At 42.5% G+C, this 23,561-nt stretch overlaps 1 protein-coding gene across 7 annotated transcripts in view; it reads right to left on the bottom strand.

The window, feature by feature from the left end:
* Window positions 1–22,702: 22,702 nt before the first annotated feature.
* ZNF521 (zinc finger protein 521) overlaps window positions 22,703–23,561 on the bottom strand; it is a 272,397-nt gene continuing 271,538 nt past the window's right edge. For all 7 annotated transcript variants that reach the window (XM_054694125.1, XM_054694127.1, XM_054694126.1 and 4 more), the window contains one exon: window positions 22,703–23,006. In XM_054694125.1, the coding sequence (XP_054550100.1) occupies window positions 22,977–23,006 (30 nt within the window). In that variant the 3' untranslated portion in view covers window positions 22,703–22,976. The remainder of the gene's footprint in view (window positions 23,007–23,561) is intronic.

Raw genomic sequence — 23,561 nt, 5'->3', positions numbered from 1 at the left:
ATATTTACAACACCCATTATAATCACTGGATATCTTTTCTTTCCTTTTTTTTTGTTTTATAAGAAACAAGCAGAAAAATCTAATTTTTTTAACCACACTGCTTTCTACTCTTAACATTAACCTTTCCTTCCAAATGTCATTAGCTGCTAATTAAGATGTTGATTTGCAGATTGTATATCTTGCAATAGAAATGATTTGTGAATGCTTACTAGGTGTTTATCAACCTACACCACTCACATTGGTTTAGTAAGAGCCTGGTGCATTTTAATTTACTGAGCAGTTTCCCAATTCTCCACTTATTTCTGCATGTGCATAATGAGAAAAAAATGATCAGAGAGGAAAAATGGGAAATACTATAAATAGTTTCTAAAGAAAAATGCCATAGGAGAGAGTTATGGCTCTAAGTAGGTGATAAAAGAGCGAACAGATTGAATTTATTTTCTCTTTTTAATGGGATATTTTAAGAAATAAAATTTACGCACGGGTTATATGAACAGGTGTCTGCATATACCTGTGTGGGTGTGTAGGCAGCGGCTACAGAGCCAGCCAAAGGAAAACCCTGAGCCTGTGTCCGTTTCCTGGAATGTTCATGTTCTTGTTTCCCAAGGCTGGCCTCCTCCTCTGCCATGCTCATGCCTCTGAGGTTACACAAAGAACTTTTCTGCTTCTAAAACCACCCTTAAATCAAAGAAATAAAAGGATTATTCAGTTATGGTGAAGGATTCTGCAACAGAGGGGGACATTTCCACAGGACCTTTTAATATAATTTATGAATATTTGCTAGCAACATAATTGTCTTTTCTGCTGACATTTTCAAAGCAACACTGTGATTTGTTGGGTCTCTGGAGAGTCCAACTACAAAACTGATAATTATATTAAATATACATAGACAATAAAGAGTGTGTTTACATAACTATGCCCATAAATATCTGATTGAACAGTCATTGTTCTCAAACCCCTTTTAAGCAGCTCTCTAAGGATTCCAGTTCTAATGACATGATGGTTTAAAAGATGTTGCTCAGTCTTGTTCCATATTTAATTAACTTTCCTTTTTTAAACTTGTGATGGCATAGACAATAACAAACAGCTCTGAAAAGAGGGAGCACTTTGAAACATGAGCAAGACCTTGTCAGGCTTTGTGCGGCTCAGACAGGAGGAGACGGGCGTGCAAGCCTGACTGGCCTGGGACCCCACCCTCCCCTGGGGTTCTATTAGGAGGCCATTCAGAGCCCTCCAATCCCCCACACCTTCTCGCGCACCCTGGCATCTGTGCAGCCATGCCTCATGCACATGCTCTTGCATGCAAGCATCTGCCTCTCTAAAGATTTCTTCCTCTGGAAAAGAAGACGAAAGCAAATTGTAAACCAACAGGCCTTGGGAGGCAGGGGCAGGGGAGTAGAGTGGAAAGCAAAGGGGGCTGGAGGCCTAAATAGAGGCTGACCTTGGCTCGGCCTTTGCCATCCGACCTTGGGTAACTATTAGTTTCTGCTGTAACAAATTACAAATCTGGTTGCCTAAAACACCAAAAATGAATTATCTCATAGTTGTGGCTCATGGCCCCCTCTTTCATCTTCCAAGCCAGCAACGGTGGGTGGAGTCTTTCTCCTGCCGCATCCCTCTAACACAGATCTCCCACCACCCTTTTATAGAAACATGGTGACGACATCGGACTAATGGAAAATCCTTGATAATCTTTCCATCTCAATACCCTAACTTATTCACACTTGCAAACATCCCTTTTGCCCTCTAAATTAATAATTGGCGAGGTGTAGGGACTAGGATGTAGATATTGGGGGGGCATTTTTCTGCCTATCGCAGAAAGTCGGCTAACATTGTGTGTTAATGAGGAAACCAGTGTGAACTGGATTCATTCATCCAACAAATTAAGGCCCAGGAGACACAACAGTAAACAAGTCAGACTCTACCCTCCAGGAGCTCTCAGTATAAGAGGGAGGGAGCAGCATTCACCAGAGGGAGTAAACACAATTTTTCAGCTGTGTTTAGGGACACAAAAGGAAGTACTGCCTATTAGGAGAGTGTTTTACAAAGCAATCCTGTTGTAGGTAAAGGAGCGGGAGGAGCAGGAGAAGGCTGCCCTGAGGCAGTCAGAGACAACAGATGACTTGGAGTTTTCCAGATAAAGTGTATGGATGGCGGAACTGGAATAGGGGACTGATGAGGACTTTCCAATCAAAAGGGTTTTAGCCATTGCCTTTGTTTAGGCCCTGGAATGTAGGGTGGAAGAACTCAGAAGAAGTCACTAGGGGTAAGAGGATCAGTAATACCCCCAAAGTGCTGAGGGAGGCAATAGAAGTCAATACTTAGCAAGTAGTTCAGTGCTCAAGAGATTTCTGTCACTAATTTTCATAAGAGATATACTACAATAATCTTCATTTATCTTATTTATTTATAATCTTCATTTATAATGGTGGATGGGCCTCCCCGGTGGCGCAGCGGTTGAGCGCTGGGTTGCGAAGCTGCCTGCAGCCTCTGCAGCGCCGGTTCAATCCCCGGCTGCTCCCTGGCCAATAGAGGAGGGTCCCACATGGTGCGCAGACCTCTCCTGCCACCCGCTGCTCCCCTCAGCAGTGTACTTTGTCAGTCTGCCTGTTCTGCTCCCCGCTCTGGCTCTGGTGAATACTTTCACCCTCCTACGCTTCTGACTGTACCCAGTGCTTGTATAAATAAATAAATCTTTAAAATAAAATAAAATGGTGGATGGTGAAACTGAGGGTCACAGAAGCTAAATGATATTCCCAAGTTCACCCATCTAGTAGAATCAGGGCTTGCAAGGAGTCTGTTGTTATCACTATGCAATACTGCTTCTCAGGCAAGATTTTAGCACCTCAACATTTAACCCTCAGGCGAAGAGCAATTGGGAGCCATAGAGGAATTTTTAGCACTGTAGAGGGTTTACTCTGGGTAATCCATTGAAGGCATCAGGCCAGGGAGGAAGTAATAATTTTCAGGCAAAACAATATCTGCTCCTCTGAAGTGAGAATAGTGTGGGTGGTGAGAAATGGAGAGATTCAGTAAATATTGAGTGGGTACAATTGATAATTCTTGCTGATTGATGTTGGGTGAAGGCAGAAGGAAGTGTCAAAGATGATGCCTGTGCTTATGGCCAGAAGGATCATCAATTCTACTCTAAAATAAGGGGCTCATGTGAAGCTGTGGATCAGAAAATAGGCATTTAGTAAAGCCCTTAACTATAGTGATCTCTGCATACATTATTAAGAAAATAAGCGATGAATTAATAGGTCTGAATGGATTTCAAGTTCTCAACAAAGATCCAGCAGAATTTTTCCATGCTTACCCTCCCCTTGCAAGAGATGAATCCTGCTTACCACCACTGCTATGATTCCGTGTTTGTGCTGAACTCTTCCTAATTGCCATCAATTATGATTCATTTACTTTTAGGTGTCTTGCTTGTCATAATATTATCATTTGTAAGACTTTCCCTTTGCAGGCTGTGAGAATCTGTTGTGACATCTCAATAAAGCAGGATTCAATCAAGGTGTGAACGAATTGTTAATCTTGTTATAAATAGAAAGTACCATATGTCAGTATGTAAGGGATGTCTCCCTCTTTGTTGAAAACAATGTTAGTGAAACAAAACAAAAGAAGTTTCAGGAATAGCTGGTTCAACTCACCAAGCTCTCAATTACATTAAGCCAATAATTCTCTGCAGCTGATTCAGATTTTTAGGACTTGTATTCACCCATATTTATTTCGAAACATTATTTGAAAGAGAAAATTAGTGTCACATTCGGACATCAGGACCCCGGGTCTACCTATTCCTCCTGATTTTCACCATGACTCTAACCTCACAACTGTGTCCTCAGAAGACATGTCCAATTAGCCCTTTGATCAAAATGTCTTTATCCTTCATTGTATTTTCTACATGTGTAGGGTAAAGAAAATGTCAGGCTTTTCTGCCCTTCCGCCATCAGGATAGATGATGGATCCTTGTCCTGAATGCATGCCTGATGGCGGGCACCTGGAATAGGGTGTGGGCATAGGTAGATGGGATTCAGCTGAGCTAAGACTGTGCTTTTAAGGGCGGCATCACGGGGGGACGCCAGCAGCACCAGTAGCAGCAGTAAAAGCCAAAGCCGAAGCTGAAAGAAAAGCCGAGAAGCAGCAGAACCAACGCCAGAGAGCCCAGATAGAGTGAAGACTTGCTGGGGGCTGGGAGGCTGGCAGGCCTGCCAGCCTCCCAGCCCCCCAGCCTGCACCCCTGCCTGCCATATGCCTGGTGAACCCCAAATAAAAAACCTGCAAAACTACTGAGGACTCTGACTCCTCCTTTACCCGGTCTGCATGGGATCACAAAACCGGCACTGTGCCCAGTTCCTGCCTTTACAACATGGTATGCAGATTTTTAAATATGGCTACACTGGGGCCTCCCCTGGTGGCGCAGGTGGTTGAGCGCTACGCTGTGAAGCTGTCCGCAGACTCTACAGCACTGGTTCGATTCCGGCCGGCTGGTGAGGGTCCCACAGGGCACTGCAGACCTCTCCTGTCACGCCTGCTGCTGCTCCCCTCAGCAGTATATTTTGTCAGTCTGCCTGCTCTGTTCCCCGCTCTGTCTCTGGTGAATTCTCTCACCCTCCCGCGCACCTGGCCTGTACCCCGGTTCTTGTATAAATAAATAAATGAATCTTTTAAAAAAAAATGACTACATTGGCTGTGCTCCAGTCCAAACTAGTGTGTAAAAAATCTGCCCTGAATCTTTTTCTACACATGCACTCTCAGCCCCAAAGACTCTGGACTGTTCTATCCTTGATAGCACATCCTAAATGGGATTCTAAGGCACCTGCGGCAGCATGTTTTCTGAGGAGCGCTAAGAGGTCCAGCAAATGCCAGAACCAATAAAACTTAAATTAGCATCCTATCATCTAGAGCGCTTTCTCCTCCACTCTTCCAGCGCCCTCACCAACACACCCCACCCCCAACTCCAAGGCCAACAACAGTGTGCTGCTATTTTGCTCCATTTCTTCAGGGCCTTGCTAAGTGACTAGCATGTTAGTTCAAAATAAAGTTAATAGCTAATCATAGTTCTCCCCCAGTGCCCAGTGGCAATTCCACTGAGAATCAGTGCAGAATTGTGGAATGAGATTGGATTTTTGAATCGGCTACTTTTGGGTTCGAGTCCTGGCTATTCTAGTCACTGGCTGCTTGTCCTGGGTAACTTGTTTGTCTTTTGAAATGGCCTCACCTGTAAAATAGTGAGTTATACATCATGAGGTTGCTATGAGGATTAAAGGGAAAACTATGTGTTCAACAGTGAGCACAGAAACTGGCCTATTGATTGACAATTGTAGAGACAGATGCAGCACCCTGGAGACCCAGTTCACATCCAGCTCCACAGATCATCTGATTTTCATTTCCTCCCTCTGTCTAGCTTTCTCTCTCCTTCCCTCCTTCCCTTACTACCTTTTCTCCTTTTTCCAAATAATTCATTGAGCACTTACTGGGATTAAAACACTTTCCTTATTGGGCCTCCCCTGGTGGCGCAGCGGTTGAGCGCTGGGCTGTGAGGCTGCCCACCTCTGCAGCGCCAGCTCATTCCCTGGCCGCCGGTGAGGGTCCCACAAAAAAAAAAAAAACCTACTTTCCTTATTTATCCTGATTACCTACACAGGGCACAAAGGGCATTGGTGGTGCATGTGATAGGAGAGAAGTAGGTGGGACGCACCATGCCTGGGAAAGAGTCATTTAGAACAATGAGCCTCCTGCCCAGTCCCTCGTTGTAAACTCACTCTATAATAGTCATTGGAGACACAAAGGAAGTGTTGATAAGCTCCACAGCCCATTCAAGAACCAAGGTTAATTTTTATTTATTCCCAGGTCATCACAAACAGAGGCAGATGGTGGTGGCATTTCCTTCTTGCTGGGAGATCAGATATGATCTGGATGGATTTCAGCAGGCTTTGTGTCCATTCCCTCTCAGCGCGGGCAGCTTTCCTAGATTGAGCCCCAACCACCCAAACTGCAGATGGATTTGATTTAACTCTGATGAGTTGTGGTAACTAATTGAGGTCACTTGGGCCTGGATGGAGGCGAGCCAGCACTGCCAAGGAGAAAGGTTGACATCATTTATCCTTTAACAGCTCTTCCTTGGGAGGATTTATTTTTGATAACCCATTTAGGTGGTAGCCTACTAACTGTGGCTATCAGTTTGTTGAAAAGTCACTTTGTCTCAAGTTTACCAGTATTAGGCGACTTTGGGGTGATTTCAAAATGGTGGCTTTTGGAATTTACACACAGAGCATTATAAGATTGATCATAAGCATCACGTAGGGTTATTTGCATTGCTTTTTTGCTACAAGCAGGAGGTTATCTAACTTTTACTTTCAGAGCTTATATTCTAGCTGAAGAAGGCAGTGATATTATATGCCCAAGACTATAAGATGGTGCATAATTAGTACATTTGTGGGAGGTTTGCAGATGCCAATCAAGAACCCCTCTTGCTCCTTTAGGTTGTAGAAAAACTGAGAACAACACAGGGAGACAGATTGTAGGGTAAGGATAAATGTCAGGCTTTTCTACCCTCCCGCCATCAGGATAGATGATGGATCCTTGCGGTCCTGAATTCATGCCTGATGGCGGACACCTGGAATAGGGTGTGGGCATAGGTAGATGGGATTCACCTGGGCTAAGACTGGGCTTTTAAGGGCGGCATCACAGGGACACCAGCAGAAGCCAAAAGAGAAGCTGAGAAAGAAGCAGCAACAGCCGAGAGAGAAGCCAAAAGAGAAGCCGAGAGAGAAGCAAAGAAGCAGAAGCAGAGAATGCTAGAGAGCCCAGATAGAGTGAAGACTTGCTGGGAGCTGGGAGGCCTGCCATATGCCTGGTGAACCCCAATAAAAGACCTGCAAAAAACTACTGGGGACTCTGACTCCTCCTTCACCCAGTCTGCTGGATCAGAAAACCTGTACTGTGTCCATTCCTGCCCTTACACAGATGAACAAAAAATAGTACCAATTTCACCTCCAGCTGAACAGTACTGTATAGTCCCTTAAAACAGAGATTTTGGTAGACTGATATAAAACCAAATCACAGCTTCTACCTAGCTTCCCCTCCAAGGAGAGCTGGAAAGGGATGGGAGTTGAGTCTTCGCATCTGACGTAACTAGCACTCTGCAGGAAGCACAGAGCCTACGTGGGGCTCAGGCCTGGGCAGATCAAGAAGCACCAAAGGGAGACCAAACCCAAGACTCTGGACATAACCCTGTATCAACATGGCACTCTGGGTGCCAGCTTCTCCCCATGTCTCCCAACATGTCACTTTTTTTTTTAAGATTTATTTATACAGTATGGGAGTATAGGCCAGAGGTGCAAGAGGGTGAGAGGCTTCACCAGAGAAAGAGCGGGGAGCAGAACAGGCAGATGGACTGAAAACACTGCTGAGGGGAGCAGTGGGTAAGACAGAAGAGGTCTGTCACACCATGTGAGTATCTCCCTGGCTGGCTGGGAATCGAACCAGTGCTGCAGAGGCTGCAGACAGCTTCACAACACTGCGCTCAACCCACTGCACCCATTTCACTCTTTATGCAGAGAGAAATAAGTAACAAGATGAAGGGAAGGATCCATCGTCATTCTGCCAGTATTTATCTGTCCTGGAGGTGGAGCTGAAATTTCTTTGCTCTAAAAAGGAAAATAAGAATAAGTATTTCCCCCTGGTTTTAATTTAATTTTATCATATAACACGAGAAGATAGAAAGGCAGCAAGATAGACCACACTTGGAAGATCAAGACCTGGAACTGGACATATTTCCAAGTGACGTGCACCATAGTGGTCCAGAACTAAATGTTGGGGTGCAGAGTCCCGGGAGCATTTGAGGGGAGCTCATATAAACAGGGAGCATTGGGGAGGTCCAACTTGAGTGACAAGTACTATCCAGAAAGTTGGGCCAATCAGAGGGATAAACTATAAGCAAGAGGCAATGTTCAGAGAACTAGGCAGAACAAGAGGCAGGCAAAATGGTGAGTACCAGGGAATCCCAGTACTAAATTTTGGGGTGTGCTTGGGCCAGGCCAAGTATGAGGAATGCAGAAAGAAAACTATGGTGCAATGGAAAATCCAATACAAATACTTAAGGTAAAGTTTAGGAAGATGGAACAGGAGAAGACCCTCTAAAAAGCTTGGAGTGTCACTCGGGAAACAAACCAGAAGCCAGTTAGCAGAACTGGGGTACCAGGTTTGGGGATCTTGCAACAAGTTTGATCTGATACAAACCCAAGTCCTACTGAATTAATGCTCCTGAAATATGGCCAGCGCAATTCCTGACACACTTTGAGGGCTGAATAGGTGTTAGGTTTTATTACTATTTGATTTAAAAAGTTCAGTTAGTTGGAATATCAAATGAAGGTGTTCAATCAAAATCTGTTTTGAATTGTGGGTCTTTCACCTTTATTGACTCCAAAGGAATGATCAAATCTGGGTGAATCTAAAAGAGAGTTGGTCCCATCCCGCCCCCTCACAAAGAGAGCAATCTTCCACTTACCACTTTACAAATCCAGAAATTTTGGATATTTCATCTAAATCATATGTCAGTTTCTTCTTTCAGAAACCAGTGTTTTCAGCACTATTATATAATATTCTGTGTCCTCATGAAATCCATCAATAAATCTGTCTCTGGCTCTCATTGGCATACCTTTCGCCATCATCTCCATAGCCAGAAAACAAATCTGGCTTAATCTGATCTAAATTTGTCTTAAAGTGTAAGTATCTTAAAGGCAGAAAATATGATTCTGTATATCCATGCCCTGAGGTTGGAGTGAGGAAGAGACAAAACTTAATAAATGATTCCAAGACAGATGGTGATAGTTTTGTTCAGCTTAACATCACCAGTCTTTCTTCTGCCTCCCTGGTATGTTGTAAGGATTAAATCGCATGTGTAAATGCCTCATGCAAAGCTGACGCTCAATGCTCTAACAACTATTGATGCATTTCATTTTAAATGTAAATTTTCTAGAACTCACTCTATCACCAACTTACCTCATTTTCACCATAGCACTGATGAAAAGCTCTTTTGCCAACAACCCATCTAATGATTGGCTGATGTTAAAAAGAATAATCACTGGAATTTACACGATAGAGTTTTTAGGAAGATTAAGTGATTAATATACGTAAAAGATTTAGAAAAATGCCTGGCAAACAGTAAATACTACATTAGTGTTAGTTTGATTATTATTATAGGAATTGTCATTGTTATCATCATTGTAGTATTTTATACTCAGTGCTCCCCTCCTCTGTTGGTCACACAAAAGAGTAAAGGGATAGATTCCTGAGAGGGTTTAGGAAGAAGGTGGTTGTATTGGCAAGAATGCATCCTGGCATCCACAATATAGAAACTCACTCCTTATTTCTTTATATCACCCTCTTCTTTCTGGTGACAAACCCCACTGACATTCCCATCCCTTTAGATCTATGTTCACAGTCAGACATTTTCCTACCTCTATGTACCATTTCTTTATGATGCAGAATCCATCTTTATGAGACATAGGGAGATGAAGATGGAATCTTAGAGGCAGAGAATTTTATCTTGAGCTATTCAATATTTACCTAAAGGGTCTTTAAATGATTGCCTTGGATTAATTTTGCTAGACTCGATTAAAGATTAAATCGAGTTGTTGATATTTCCCCACTTCTACCCAGCAGATGGGTGCTCATAAAAATGATCAGACCATTTCACAGGAAAGTGATGATGTTCCGTATTCCCTGCATGCCTCAGTGGAATCCAGTGGTGTGCCCTGTAGGTGTGAATAGTCATACTCCAGCCACTTAACATTAGCCACATGTAAGAACTTTGGTGTATGTTCCCCAGTGGCTGAAATTTTACTTACTCCATTAATAAGCTTAATATCTGGCAATGCTTCAGGGTTGCCAGGGACACGACATGCATCCAACAGAACAAAGAAAGTTCAATTCTAGAGATTTGGAAGCTAATGTGCAACTGTATATTACAGTATCTGAGAAAATGTTGTCAACTGTTGCCATACTTTCAGAATTGTCCAATCTTTGCTTTACCTTTCCTGCCTGCCCCCCTCTCACCATGCCCCAGTGCAAGCAGATGTATTTTCCAGGACCCAGATCAGTCATGACTGTGGAGAGGTCAGCCAGAATTTGGGTTGCGCTTAGTATTGAATATATTTCCTGTTGTCTATTGAGTGGGACAAGAACCCCAGTTTGACTCACTGAGAACAGGAGTCTTCCTTGATATAACTTGACCACTTCCCTCTTTATCTTATAATCCATTCTGCTGTATCACATTCTCTGATATATCTGGGATGTTTACTACTCTGATACACCCCCACATTTGTTCTCTTAAACTTCCCCAAAGCTGATGACCTGTGGTCAGTTTGTTGGGAACCCCTGTGATCTCTCCCACAGGACTGATGTGTCCCACTGGCTAAACTGAGGTAAAGAATTGCCAGATCTCAGGACATGGGTCCAGGCAGACCGACCTTTTCCAGTTGTCAGCTGATCCACCCTTCTAGAAGGTGATTTCCAGCACCCAGTATGTGCTGGAACTATCCTGCATGCTAGCAACACAGTAGGGACAAAACAGCCACAGTAGTTGTCCTGCAGGGCTTTGATCCAGCTCATGGATCAAGGGACAACTCCTATCCCCACACTTCCAAGTGTCAGCAATGCACTGATTTGATGACATGAAATCAACTCTGTTCTATGAACAAAAATGGTTAATCCAATAATTCCAACAAAATGATAGAGTTCGTCTTCATTATCACAGAGGCTGTATCTTGCATTTGGGCTTGAAACCCACCAAACTCCTATTGTTTTCTCCACTGCCACTTCCCCTTGAAGCTGTCAGTGAACTTACCTGCACAGGTAGACACCTGCCCCCCAGCCTCCCACAGCACTATTTCAGTTAGCCTAATGGAGCACTCACTCTGAAATTGTCATCCCATGTTGGGTTCTGTGTCTCCTGACCATTCAGTGAGCTGATAAGAAGAAAGACAGTATCTTATTCAATTCTGCAAAACTGGCATCTTGCATTGTATATGATAGAAAAACAGATGTTATATAAAACTAACAATTATTCCTGAAACTCTTGGCAGCTCCTAGTCTGAAGGAACTTTTAGGAACAATCTACAAAGGAATAGGGACAAAATTTCATTGAGCACCAACTTGATGTCAGACATTGTGCTGAATGCGTTAGATCCCTGTCAGTGAATCTTCAGAATGACTTACACCATAGGGACTATTTCCTCCATTATGGAAATAAAGCAACTAAAACCCAGAGAGCTCATTCTGTGTCCAAGGCCCCACAGCTGGAGTGGACCCGAGGTCTCCACCACCCTGCCTGTAGTCATGATTTCACGAACTAACCCCCCATTTTACCTCTCCTCAGAGCTCACATAGCCCTGACCCCCTTTAGCCAATGGAAAAAGTCCCCAAACGTTTCCTACATTGGCGGTACCCATGAGGGAAAATCCACTCATGTAATAGGAAAAGTATGCCCACATGAACTGTAAAGTGGGGATTCTCCATTCCTACTGATAAATAAAGCATATGGCTGCCTAAACCAAGGTGTTCCCTTTGGCTTATTATCCTCATTATTTCCTGTGAGTTAGAGTTCACCTGCTTCAATGTTACTGGAATGTGTGAAGCAGGAGCCCACCCTCAATCCCTCTTTATTCCACAGAATGATAATTGCAGGGTGGTCAGGAGGTCTTACTGGATCTCATAGGTGGTAGTCTTTCTCTATGGAATGCCAAACAGGATGCTAGTTAACAAATGTTTATAGGATGTAATTCGAAGTTTGGTCTTTATCTAATGTATGGTATGTAGCACATAAACACACATTTTCTTTTCCCTTTTTTCCTCTCTTGATTTGAGCCATGCCTCCCTTACCTATGAGACCTGGGGCACGTCGCCTTACCTTCCTTTCCTCATCTGTAACATGAGGATATCGTGTCTTTCATGGTTGTGAGATTTTAGGGAGACATATGTAGTTCAGGTGCAAAATTGTTTATTTTCACACCCAGCATCAAAATTTCTCTTAGGGAAAAACACTTTCTATAAAAATGTTTGTTGAACCTCTTGGGGAAGAGCCTCAAAGGGTAAACACATCTGCAAGTGGGGAAGCAGCAGACGGAGCGCTGATACGCTGTCCAGGGGAACGCAACTTGAAAGAAGTGACTTTTGCTGGAATGCAGAGAAGAGAAGGGAGATTGCGAAGGGTGGAGGAGGAGAGAAAGGGCGATGCTACCAGGAAGTCCCAGGCAACTGGCTGACGACTCTTCAGGAGCGGGGTGGAAGGTCCACAGGCAGCTGAGCTCTGTGGTGCAGCCCAGCTCTTGGCCCAGCTCACACTCCAGTACAGCTGTTCTCAGGGAGATTTTGCAGGGCGCTGTGGGTGCAGGTAATCCTGATGGTGGCTGCCCCCTCGCTCTGTTTGCAGGATGCCTGAGGCAAATGGGACCTGGTGCCTCTTTGAGTTCTCTGTGAAGAGCTCACTCACCTAGAAGCGCTGGTGAATGATGTGCCTTAAACGAATTTTTGTGGAGAAGATCACCGGAGGTTTACCTTGCCTGTTCGTCAATAAGAACCAAGCCAAACTAAAGAGACATAAAAACAAAACTTAGAAGCATGCATTTGATACTTCTGAGCTCTGTATCCTTACTTGGTGGTCACACAACAGGGATTATTGCCTATTCTGACTTTTTTTTTTTTTTTTTTGCAATGGTGAGCCCAGTCTGACTGCCTCCTCCTCATGAACAATATAAATTCCTTGTCTTAAGTCTAGATATCAAATTATCATTTTCTGTAACACATACAGTTCCTTGGACCCCTCACTCAAGTAGCTTATTAAAAGATTTCTTGCTCTAAAATGCATCATTCTCTGGTATGTTGAAATTTTGCTAATAGATTCCTTTGGGGATTGAAAAGTGGGGCTGACCTTTATGTCATTGATATAGTGTGGATCAAAAAAAATGCCCTTACTAAAATAGGACCCTAGAGTTAGAGGTAGCAGCACTGGCATGAGAACTAGAGGGCTCCCTCTACCACCTCTTTCCCTGGCTGTAGATAGGGGCCAGAAAACAAGGGAGTGGGAGGTCAGACTTAAACTTCCATTGGGCACAAACTAGTCAAAGTGACCTTCTATCCATCTTAAGAGGCTGAGCAGTCTAACTTGATATGACAGCAGTCTAGCATCTGCTCCATAATAGGTGCTTAGTAAAAGCAAATCTTTATTTCTTCCCAATCATGATTAACATGATAACAATCTCCACAATGCTGATCAAAATTAGCCAAAAAAATAAGAAACCAGGGATGATCTGTGGTCAAGATCATTCTGTAAGGGCCTCTTGCCCTTGCCATCCTGAGGTCAAAGAAACTTCTTGGAATGAGACTGACATCCAGAAAGCCTTGGGTGCATTTTGTTTTCACAAAATAACACTCGCCCTCTTGTTACTTTGAACTAACTGGCATGTTGATTCTCAATGGAATCCTTACAATTCTTTCTGGAAAGCCTGAATGTTTCCTATTATTTAGTTAAACAGCTTTTAGTTATCACAGAGAAACTTGCTACTCATGGAAGGAAAAGGGACCACACATTTGGTATTGGGGGCCTCTTAATGTCCATCTGGGACTCTTCGTGGTTGCACGACTGAGCTTTTCCCCAAACTGCAGTGGAGGGACAATCAATCTATGAGCTCTCATACCACTTGCTGCTGCTCTATTTACTGTTCCTTTATTTACATAACTAGAGACTCAACATCCTAACATGTTTTGCAAGCTGTCATGACATGAGAAGCTAGTAATCTGCTATATTTTGCTTGCTAACATATTTTTGACATATTTTAGCTTTTGATTATAAGATTGCATCTTTGCCTGCTACCATCTGTCTCGACTCAATGGAACTCTGGCATTTACAAAAACAGTGGGGTGTACTATTTCTTATATACTTGAACTCCACCAAAAACATGTTATTTTCAGTCTTAACCAATATGTCATGCTTTCACACGCGAAGTCTGAAATGTTTGGAATCCTGTGAGATCTGCCAGGGATAAAGAACGTATCTTCACATTCAAATTGGCTGAGATGAGAAATATATTAATGAGGAGAGGGGAGCAAAATTCAGTTTCTAAATAGAGGTATCTTTTATGTGGTTTATATCCTCTCCTCTGTGCTATCCCTTTATCAGCATGATTAAGGACTTCTGTGGAAATACATCTTCTTTTGGACTTTGTAATCTCCCAGTGGCCAACATTCTTGAGGTCTATGTTTCAGTGTGAAATAGTTATCCACCAACATTTGGCAAAGAGGCCTTTTCTACATGGTGTCCTTTTCTCATTCCTATCTTACTCATTAGGGACTATTACCCCCAGCTTGACCCAGAGGATTGGCTTGGTTCGTGTGTTTGCTGACAACACTAGGACTGTGCAATGCAGAGAAACGTGACATTGTGTTCAAACAACATATTGGTGGAAAAGCCAAAGCAATGCACAGGCTAACATGCATTTATTCAACACCAAGTTTAAATGAACTTATTATGCTCCCGGATTACACCCCATAGGCCAAGAAGCTGTCAACTAATGACATTTTCTTTTCTCTCCATGTTCTGAGTTCAGTGTAAATATATTTGTCATGGGAATATAGTGTATGCTCGGTTCCATATATGCCCATTTCATCAGAAAGAAAGCTCTTATTATCTGTAATCACAGCCAACATCTTGTTGCTTTAAGAAAGGAACTGGCTGCAGCTTAGATTTGCATGTGGATTGGGTACCGTTCAGCTTCAGTTTTGATTGCTATGTTAACTTTCGTTTTGAATATGTATAGCAATAGCCTTTTTTACTGCTACACCCCATTAATGACAGAGAAATGATCTGGGTTAATCCAGTGTGCACCACATCTAGGTGTTTTTTGGCCTGCTGCATGCTGTGATTATCCAGGAACAGCCGATTGCAGGATTTAAGTGCTAAATGAATCAACTGAGTTCATATCATTGAAGACATCAAAGAGAAAGTCATCTTGTATGTCCAACTCCAAATCTTGTGGCTACAAATCAAGTCTATGCTGATCTGGATCCCTGTGGCCTTTCCTTGCCTGTTTAGTGAGTACTGTAGCAACTTTTGAATAAAGAGAAAAGATTGAAACTGAGTCCTCAGAGAATTGTCATTGTGAGTTTCTGTGGGACACAGATCTTGTCCTAACTCTTCATCGTTTGTACCTGGCAGAGAATGAGCAAACGGCATGTGCTTGTTGAACTAAGATAGACTAACAACTATAATCATCAACATGAGTTAATTGACCTTTATGAGGTGACATCACTGAGGGTGTGTAAAATAAATACAGAGAGCAGATTTCCCATCTTTGAAAGCAGAATTCAGCTAAGGAGACAAAACTGGCTTCCAGGAAAGCCTTTAATTGCTAAGCTAGGGAGCGAGTACTGTAAGAGTTTAGAGAAAGGAGATAATGGATCAGATTAGAGGGGGTTTGTGGAGGAAAAGGGACTTTGTTTGTGACCAGAAGATGGAGCAGGACTGGGGTAAATGAAGAAGGAAGAATGAGGGGAGAGTGGGAATAGACATGAATAATAAAAGAAAGGCATGAACTAGATGTGCAAAGGAGAATCATGTGGCGTGACTGAGTGAAGCATGTTGAAGCTGAGTGAGATATGATACATTTCCCACCCAGAGTTGGGCAAGCTTAAACCACTTTTTAAAGTCAACGAAATATTCATCTTTTTGTGGAAGATAATAGACCATTATTCTAGGTTCCTACAAATAGGAGTCATAGCAAAGTGGGTTTTTTAAGAAAGATTATAAAGATATGAGGGAATCAAAGGGGCAGAGATGCAGTGGAGAAAAAGCAATGATTCTGGAATCAACATAAAATGAGCTTTGATCACACAAAGATAATAACTTTTAGATCAATAACTTTCCTCTGTAATACATTCTATATATTTCAGGTATTTTTACTTATCTATAATAACATCAGCAAACATCCTATAATAGTTGTATGCATACTTACTTTTAATAAATAAAAAAGGAGTTTCAGAAAAGCCAGGTAAGTTGGCTTAGGCTACATAATAAGTGACAGAGAAGGAGTAAACCTCCATTTAAAGTGTGCTCCTCTCCACTTCTTTACTCCGAGAGTCACTGGTATTTTTCAGATGCAGAAATGATGTGAAAGAAGTATTAAATATTAAGTTGGTGACCATATACAAGAAGGATTTGAAAGGAGAGAGACCAGAGGAAGCCAATGAAAAATTTCACTAGGATTCTGTCTTAGGAAATAGAAAGGCTAAAATAACCATAGGCAATGAGGACATGTAAAACCAGGAGAACTGGCAACTGATGGTCAAAATGATGGAAAGAGAGAGCAAGGACTGGTGGGAAAACCCAGGAAGATTGGGCGGTGAGAAGGCCACCAGTGACTTGGGAAGACTTCTTCAGTAAAAGGACACTGAAGGAAGCCAGCTTGTAGATATGGGAGGAGTGAGGCAGTGGTCAGGAAATGGAGGATGTAGGGGGTAGGCCACAGGCTTATGAAATTTGGAAGGAAATTTATAACACAGTGAGGAGATTTCAGGGTCAAGAAAATTAATTTCTTTCGAAAAGGGGAAACCTGTGCTCATTTCAAGACAGGTCAATATGCAGATAAGAGGAAGCTAGAGAATGAGGGGTTCCCTGAACAACAGAGGAGAGTGTTCGAATCGTGGGACTGCTGTTAAGATTTTCGATGGTGTGGAGAATGCTCTACGTCTGCGCTGGTCCCAATGGTAGCCAATAGCTCCACGTGGTTATTGCCCCCTTGAAATCTTCCTCGAGAGACTAGGAAACTGAAGTTTTCATTTTAATTAATTTAAACCTAAGTAGTTACATATTTAAACAATCAATGGCTACTGTGTCACACAGTATATCACCCTTAGAGGTAATTTTGTCTCCAAATAAATGGAACTAAACTCTTGTTTTGACTCAGGAAATGATTGAAGTTAAATCAAACCAGGAATGTTTCATATGCAGAGGAAAAAGTAAGTTTGCTCCAGCTAGGCAAACTTGATTTTTATTGGTTGCACCTTAGTGACAACACATTATTAGATCATTAGGTTAAACGAGCCTATCTGAGTGAAGACACTTGGAATTTGCATTTGTTGATGTTGTGGTCTAAATAGCAATCTGTGTTGACCAGACAGGTTGAAGAACTGTCAAATCTCATGTGACACCACCAAAGCTCAGCTTTGCTCTTTTTGCAGCTCTGGATCAAGGTACTTTTTGTTCATGTGTGAGAAAGAGGGGGCTCTTGTGGCTTTCTTGGGGCAAGAAGCATTTTCTGAATAGGGTGACCACAAAGCCATTCTCTGACACCTTAGTCCCCATTGTGCTCCCACATCTGATGGACACTTTAGATCTGGATTTTTTAAAGTTAAAAGGAAGTGATTCCCCTTAGAACATTTCACTTAGTGGAAGTTTTCTTAAAACATTTTCTACCAAGAAAAGTGGTGTATGTCCTGCTTTGTATTTTACAGGTAAACTTCGAGCCCCAAATCGGCATCTTTTGTCACCCTGGGGTTGCACCACCCACCATTATTTCACTGGCGTGCCCTCCCCTGGATCATGGTGTGTGTGTTGTTTGGGCTGTTTTTCATAGCCTCCGCAGCTGGGAATTCAAGATGCTATACTTAGGCAGAAGTCCATGAAGGAATTAATTGATATGAGCCAGAAGTTGATTGCCATTTAAGTACTCAGCCTCCACCATTGCCAAGTTTCCCTCTTTGCAGAAAGAACTGAGCTTGCCTGCAAACTGGCTCATTCAGGATGTGAGCACAAGATGGAATTCAACCTTTAATATGCTGCAACACCTGCTTGGAAATAAAGGGGCTCTGTGCTTCCCCCACCCCCAAGGAATTGACAGCTGACTTCATTACAGAGGAATCTGGCGGTGATGGTGGTGGCTACTCCTCAGCCTCCAGAGGGGCTCACCCAGGAATGCAGTGCCAAGCAGATCTGAATTTTGGGACTCTGCCAGATTCCATGCTGGGTCATTTTACCCGAAATCATTCCTCTTCCTTGAACTCTAGGAGTTTTTGTTCCTTTGGTAGCGCTCCCTCCACACAAGGGAGATGGTGGAGGCTCTGGCCCGCCGAAGCTAAGTGGAGAAGCATTTTGCAGGTGTTCTCTAATGGGATCTCGATTTTTAAATTTCCTCTCTCAAGGGTTCTGCAATGTTGTGCCCCAACAGGCACAAAGGCAGGGCTGCCATGATCTATTGAATGGAACTTGAGGGTTCAACCTCACCCTTGTCCAAGTTCTGGAATAGACCCAGCTCCATCCTAGACCCCCAACTCAGCTCATGGGGACCCCTAAAGGCCGACTCTTGTGCTGCCACCTTTCCTTTGGACTGGAACCTAGTTACGCTTATCAACTTTCAAACTAGGAAGTCAACTCTACCCCTCATTTCCATGATTTCCAAAACAGAATATTATGAATTGCATGAGTGATGGAGAATATAGCACATTTGAAGTGCAACAGAGAATTTTGAATTTCTACTATTTGTCATTTTTCATCATTGAAAAATCCATCTGAAATGTCAATCAGTAGCCTTGGTGGCGTAGGTTTATTTAGAACACATCTCTTCGTGGATTACTGCTCAATCAGAAGCAGAAGAAACATGAAGAGCACAAAGCAACTCCCAAACTGCATATGACACTAATTTAAAACAAAACAGAACTCAAGCTTTCATATACAAAAATTACAAGTGTTTTAAATAGAATATGAATAATTAGAAAAAAAATAGTTGATGCCAGAGGTCAAAACGAGCAATCCAAGACTCAATTCTGGCCTGAAAGTGTATCTCATATGCCCACTCAGTGGGGGTCAGCAGAGTTTGAATAAAAAACAGAGTAGGTTGCCAACATTTAAAAATTGGCACATGGCACAAAACCACCCGGACTTCTGGCTTCTTCTGAGATACTGGGCAATCTGGCCCCGCAAGGCTGTGTCTTACAAGCAACTGTCTTTGGGGCTGGTGGGGGGAGGGGAACATTTGCTCACCAGCCCCACTGGGGCCAGATTCCTTACTCATGGAGTTTGTAATCCTGGTCAGATGTAAGTGTGGTGGGGTCTGGGTCATTTCCCTCTCCCCCTTTTTGAAAACTGTGATTCATTCTCATGTTGCTGTAGAGTTAAAAGAATCCAATGCTTGGTTGTAAGAGGCAATGTTGAGAGAGTAGAGTCCGAGGCTCACACTCCCTCTCTCCTCATGGGACCTGATTTCCACATCTCTTGGCCAGTGGTGACACTATAACCACTTCTGATGCCCAGTGCACTTTCTAGAACAGTTAAGTCGCAATCTCTGAGGGAGAAAAATCAAGACAGAGTTTTAAAGTTCTCCAGGTAATTCGATGAGAAAAAAGAACTTGAAAAGTCCAAGAAAACTTTACATTTAGAGCTTTTTTAAACCTTAGCACTACTGACATTTGGGGCCTGGTCACTCTTTGTTCCAGGGACATGTCCTGTGCATTATAAGGTGTCCTGTAGCATCTCTGGCCTGTACTTATAGATTAATTATTGTATACATAAAAAACAAATCTTAAAAAAAATTCGTTATCATTCCTAAATACGAACCAATGCATTAGATCATAAAGTCATGGTAAGGAGTAGTAGCCATTGTCTTGACCATTTGCCTACATAGAAAGCCTCTGAGAAATTTCTTTTAGAGGTAAGTGCTAGGAAAAAAAATCACTTATGGATCTCTATTCCTTCTTTGCTGTTGATGTTGTTTTGACTTTGCCACCTGGGAAGCCCAATGTTAATCGAAATGTACTCAAAACCAAATTTGAGCCACAAAACAGGCTTGCTTCAGCGTATTTTTCCCCTCTTTGGATGTTGCTGACTTTTTGGTAACGTTTTGTTCCTCTTTAAGTTGCCTTATATTCTTAGCAAATGAAGTAGGAAATAAACAAGGTAACAAAAGGGAAGTAAACAGGTAATAAGCAAACAAGGGGAATACCTGTGCATAAGCTTTTTAGTCTTTATGACTTAAAGGGTAATTGGTGGGGCCTCTCTGGTGCCTAGGGGTTAAGTCTCAGTGCTAGCACTGCTACAGCCTGAGTTTGATCTCCAGCCAGGGAGCTAATCCACATGGCGCAGCAGACCTCTCCTGTCTCGCCTGATGCTCTCCTCAGCAGTGTTTCAGTAAATATGCCTACTCTGTTCCCTACTCTGTCTCTGGTGAATCCTCTCACCCCTGTACCTCAGGCCGACCCCCCAGTTCTATGCAAAAAACATAAAGAGTAAGGGGTTCTAAGAAAGGACCCACTAGATTTGAATACTTCACAGTCATAGGAGGATCAGCCAAGCTAACGTAGCAAATAAGGGTCAACTCCTGTGGCCTCCAATTTTGTCTGGGAAGAGGCTAAATGGTGTTCGTACTGAAGAGCCCAGTGCCCAGCTCTGTGAGCCTCTAGGAGAACAGTAAGCACAAGCTTCTGGTGTTTCCAACTCCTGCTATTTACCAGGCATCTGGAAAGTCTGAGAAGCAAAGCTGTTGATAGTGACTTGGGATCAGTCCCTGGGATAAAATTATCACCTGCTCCTTGAATGAAGAGTTTACTTTTAGCGAAACGAAACACTCGCTTATAACCACAAGTTTAAAATCTTTTAAAAAATCATTATTAACTGTGGCTATTTCATTTTAAATGCAAAATCCTTGACTAGACCAGAGATCTTAATTTTTTTTAAATATAGCTGAGTATTTTAATTATGAATGTACTTGCATATTCTCAGTATACTTCATTATTTATGTAGCCGGTGAAAAAGCTTTTTAATTAAATAGCATGCTGGCAATCCATTGTGAAATGTATAGAAGTAGATTTTCCAGCATTAAAAAACTAAATACACACACACATACAGACACAACATTTGCAAGCACACATACTTTACTCACTATGAGGTACTTCTTTCTAAATGATCTTAAAATTTGACTAAACTTTTCATTGGTAACAAAATAAATAGTATAATTTGCCAGCACCCTGCATGGTTATTCACATTTAACACTCAGTGAACTTGGGAAGGGGGTAGAGCTGTTACCCCACACAGGGAGAATTAGTGTCACCTGGGACTTTTTAGAACTTCAACATTTTGAGCACTGCCTTAGCCTATGTCAGCAACTGTGGGTGTTGGAGCCCAGCAGCCTGTGATGTAACAATCCCTATAGGTGATCCTGGTATAGGCTAAGGTTTGAGAAGCATGGGATACTCACCCCCGCCATTATGCTCTGTGGTGCTGGTAATTTGGGTTTCATTCATGGTGTCCCCTGGTGACAGATGGTCTCTACCAAGTGAATTGGTCCAGGCATTAGTTACCCCCATCAAAACAGAACTATGAGGTTTCTCGCCATTTACAGTTTAAAGATCTTGAGGTTCTCAGAGTTTCCAACAAGTCAAGAATCGTAGTGGGTGATATATTTAAAGCATAATGTGGGTGAAATTTGCCCATCAATATCAGCTCTACAGTTACCAATTTTGACTAAACATGTGCATCCATGCTCAATTTACACATTGCCATTCTTTCTTTTTTTTTTTTTTCAGGCTCTGAAACTAGAGCTCCTGCTCACTCACTGTTTTGCTGCAGGTTGTGAGGACTGCAATTCTCCAAAGACACCCCAGTTCTGTGTGAAGGCCAATGACCAGGCCGCCTTACCTCCCCGGGCTAAGGAACCAAGGCTGGGAGGTGGAGCGATTTGGAGAAGACCACATTGGGAGTGAGAGCCAGAGCTAGAACTAACAGCCGCCCAGCTCCCTGCTCTGTGCTTTGTCTTCTGAATGAACAAAGCTGCTTCTTAAGTACACATAAGCCAAACTGCCTTGCAAATTGCAGCCATCTACTTTGAGTTCAGATTTGCACAGCATGACATGAATTGGGCTGCAAATTATGCAGAAAACAGCCATCACATCCATCTGTGATGTCAGAATCCTCCAGTACAATGTGACCTGGTAGTATCTAGGAGAGTAGAAGTATATTGGGTTTGATTTCGTCCTGATGCCATATGATGAATATCCTCTCAGCTGCATTTGGCCCAGTGTGAAAGGTTAAATATGATGGAGTTTATGCTTGTGATATACTCAAGAGCAGATTTCATTTCCAAGGGTGCAAGCAATTAGATTTTTTTAAATGGTAGATAACTAGGAAAAGAAAACACACAAATACACTCAAACCTAATGGTAAACTGAATTTATTTCCTCTTGGAAAACAATTCCAGTAATCTCCAGGTTCAGACCGCAGAGTAAACATTAATAACAGTAACATACAGGTTAGTTCAACTGATTCAAGAATTTGGTGGTGTGAAATCATTAAGGAAAACCTTGAACACTCAAAGCTTCAAATGTATCCAGGAAAAAAAATTCTTTGACAGTCTACATAACAACTATTGCATATATAGTGATGCTACCTGTCACATCGCAAGGCTTACAAATATATATACGGGCCTTATCCAGCGGCGGGATTCTGTTCCGTGAGAACATCTCTTCATGGTTTGCAAGAATCTTCAGCAATAAAAAATAGCCTTGAATTTAACCGTTGATATACCAAAAGAGAAATTTTAGGCTTAAGGGTAAATAAGAGGAAGTCCAAACAGTTGCATGTATAACAGAGTTGTTTTAATCTGTCTTCCTTGAAAATACGTTCTCTTAAGCCATTTCGCTCATTTTTTTTTTTAAATCTTGTCTGAATAGGGCCCAAGTCCACTTGTCTTTATAAGACCATTTTAGTATCAGACGACATAATACATGTGCAACACTTTATATACAAGGAGTCTATCCGGTGCTCAAAAGTTCAAACACATGAACATCCAACAGTTTCGATAATACAAGTTTTATGGTACAATACAATGTTTCTGAATAATATACATTAACAATGAAAGTTTCGTGCAAAGAGTAAAACATGTTCCCTTTTTGTGCCACAAAAGTGTTCTCCTTGAGAGACCGAACTTGCACTAACTGCTGTGCTGGGTCATCGTATGATTCTGTAATAAAAAAAAAAAAAAAAAGAAAGAGGGGAAGAAGAACTTAAGTGACTTTTTATCAAATGGAGGCTCTACAAATGCCAACTGATTTAGAATGATATGAGCAAAGTGTTTCAGCACCTGAACAGGGGCCTTGCACACCCAGACTCCTCACTGCCCCCAGAAGAGAAAGGAAGGGTCGGGGAGGGGAGATGACTGGCAGCGGACATCTCCCCTCAACTTTTCCCTGCCTCCACCATGCCTTCCCGGAACACCCTTTCCCCATCCACCATCTCTTCTTATTAAGACATGACCCATTTTTCAAAGACCAGGGTAGTGCTATTTTAACAGTTTTATTTATCTGTGCATTTTTTCCCTTGATTACAGATGCTTTTGTTCTAATCACTCTTGGTGAACACCTTGACGGCAGAGGCTCTAATATGAACATTAAAGACAAAAGCTGATCTGCAACAACTGACAGAGGAAGCTTCTCCATTTCCTCTCCTGGGGGTGGGCTGGGGGCTGTGTGGCCACATGGATGAGGAACAGCTCAGAGCAGCTGCAACCACTCCCCTG

The sequence above is a fragment of the Talpa occidentalis genome, unplaced genomic scaffold (assembly GCF_014898055.3).
Source record: "Talpa occidentalis isolate TD23 unplaced genomic scaffold, MPIMG_talOcc4v2.1 talOcc4.13, whole genome shotgun sequence".
In the NCBI taxonomy this organism is placed as follows: Eukaryota; Metazoa; Chordata; class Mammalia; order Eulipotyphla; family Talpidae; genus Talpa; species Talpa occidentalis.
The sequence above is the reverse complement of the archived record's forward strand: the minus strand, read 5'-3'. Positions and strand labels throughout refer to the sequence as shown.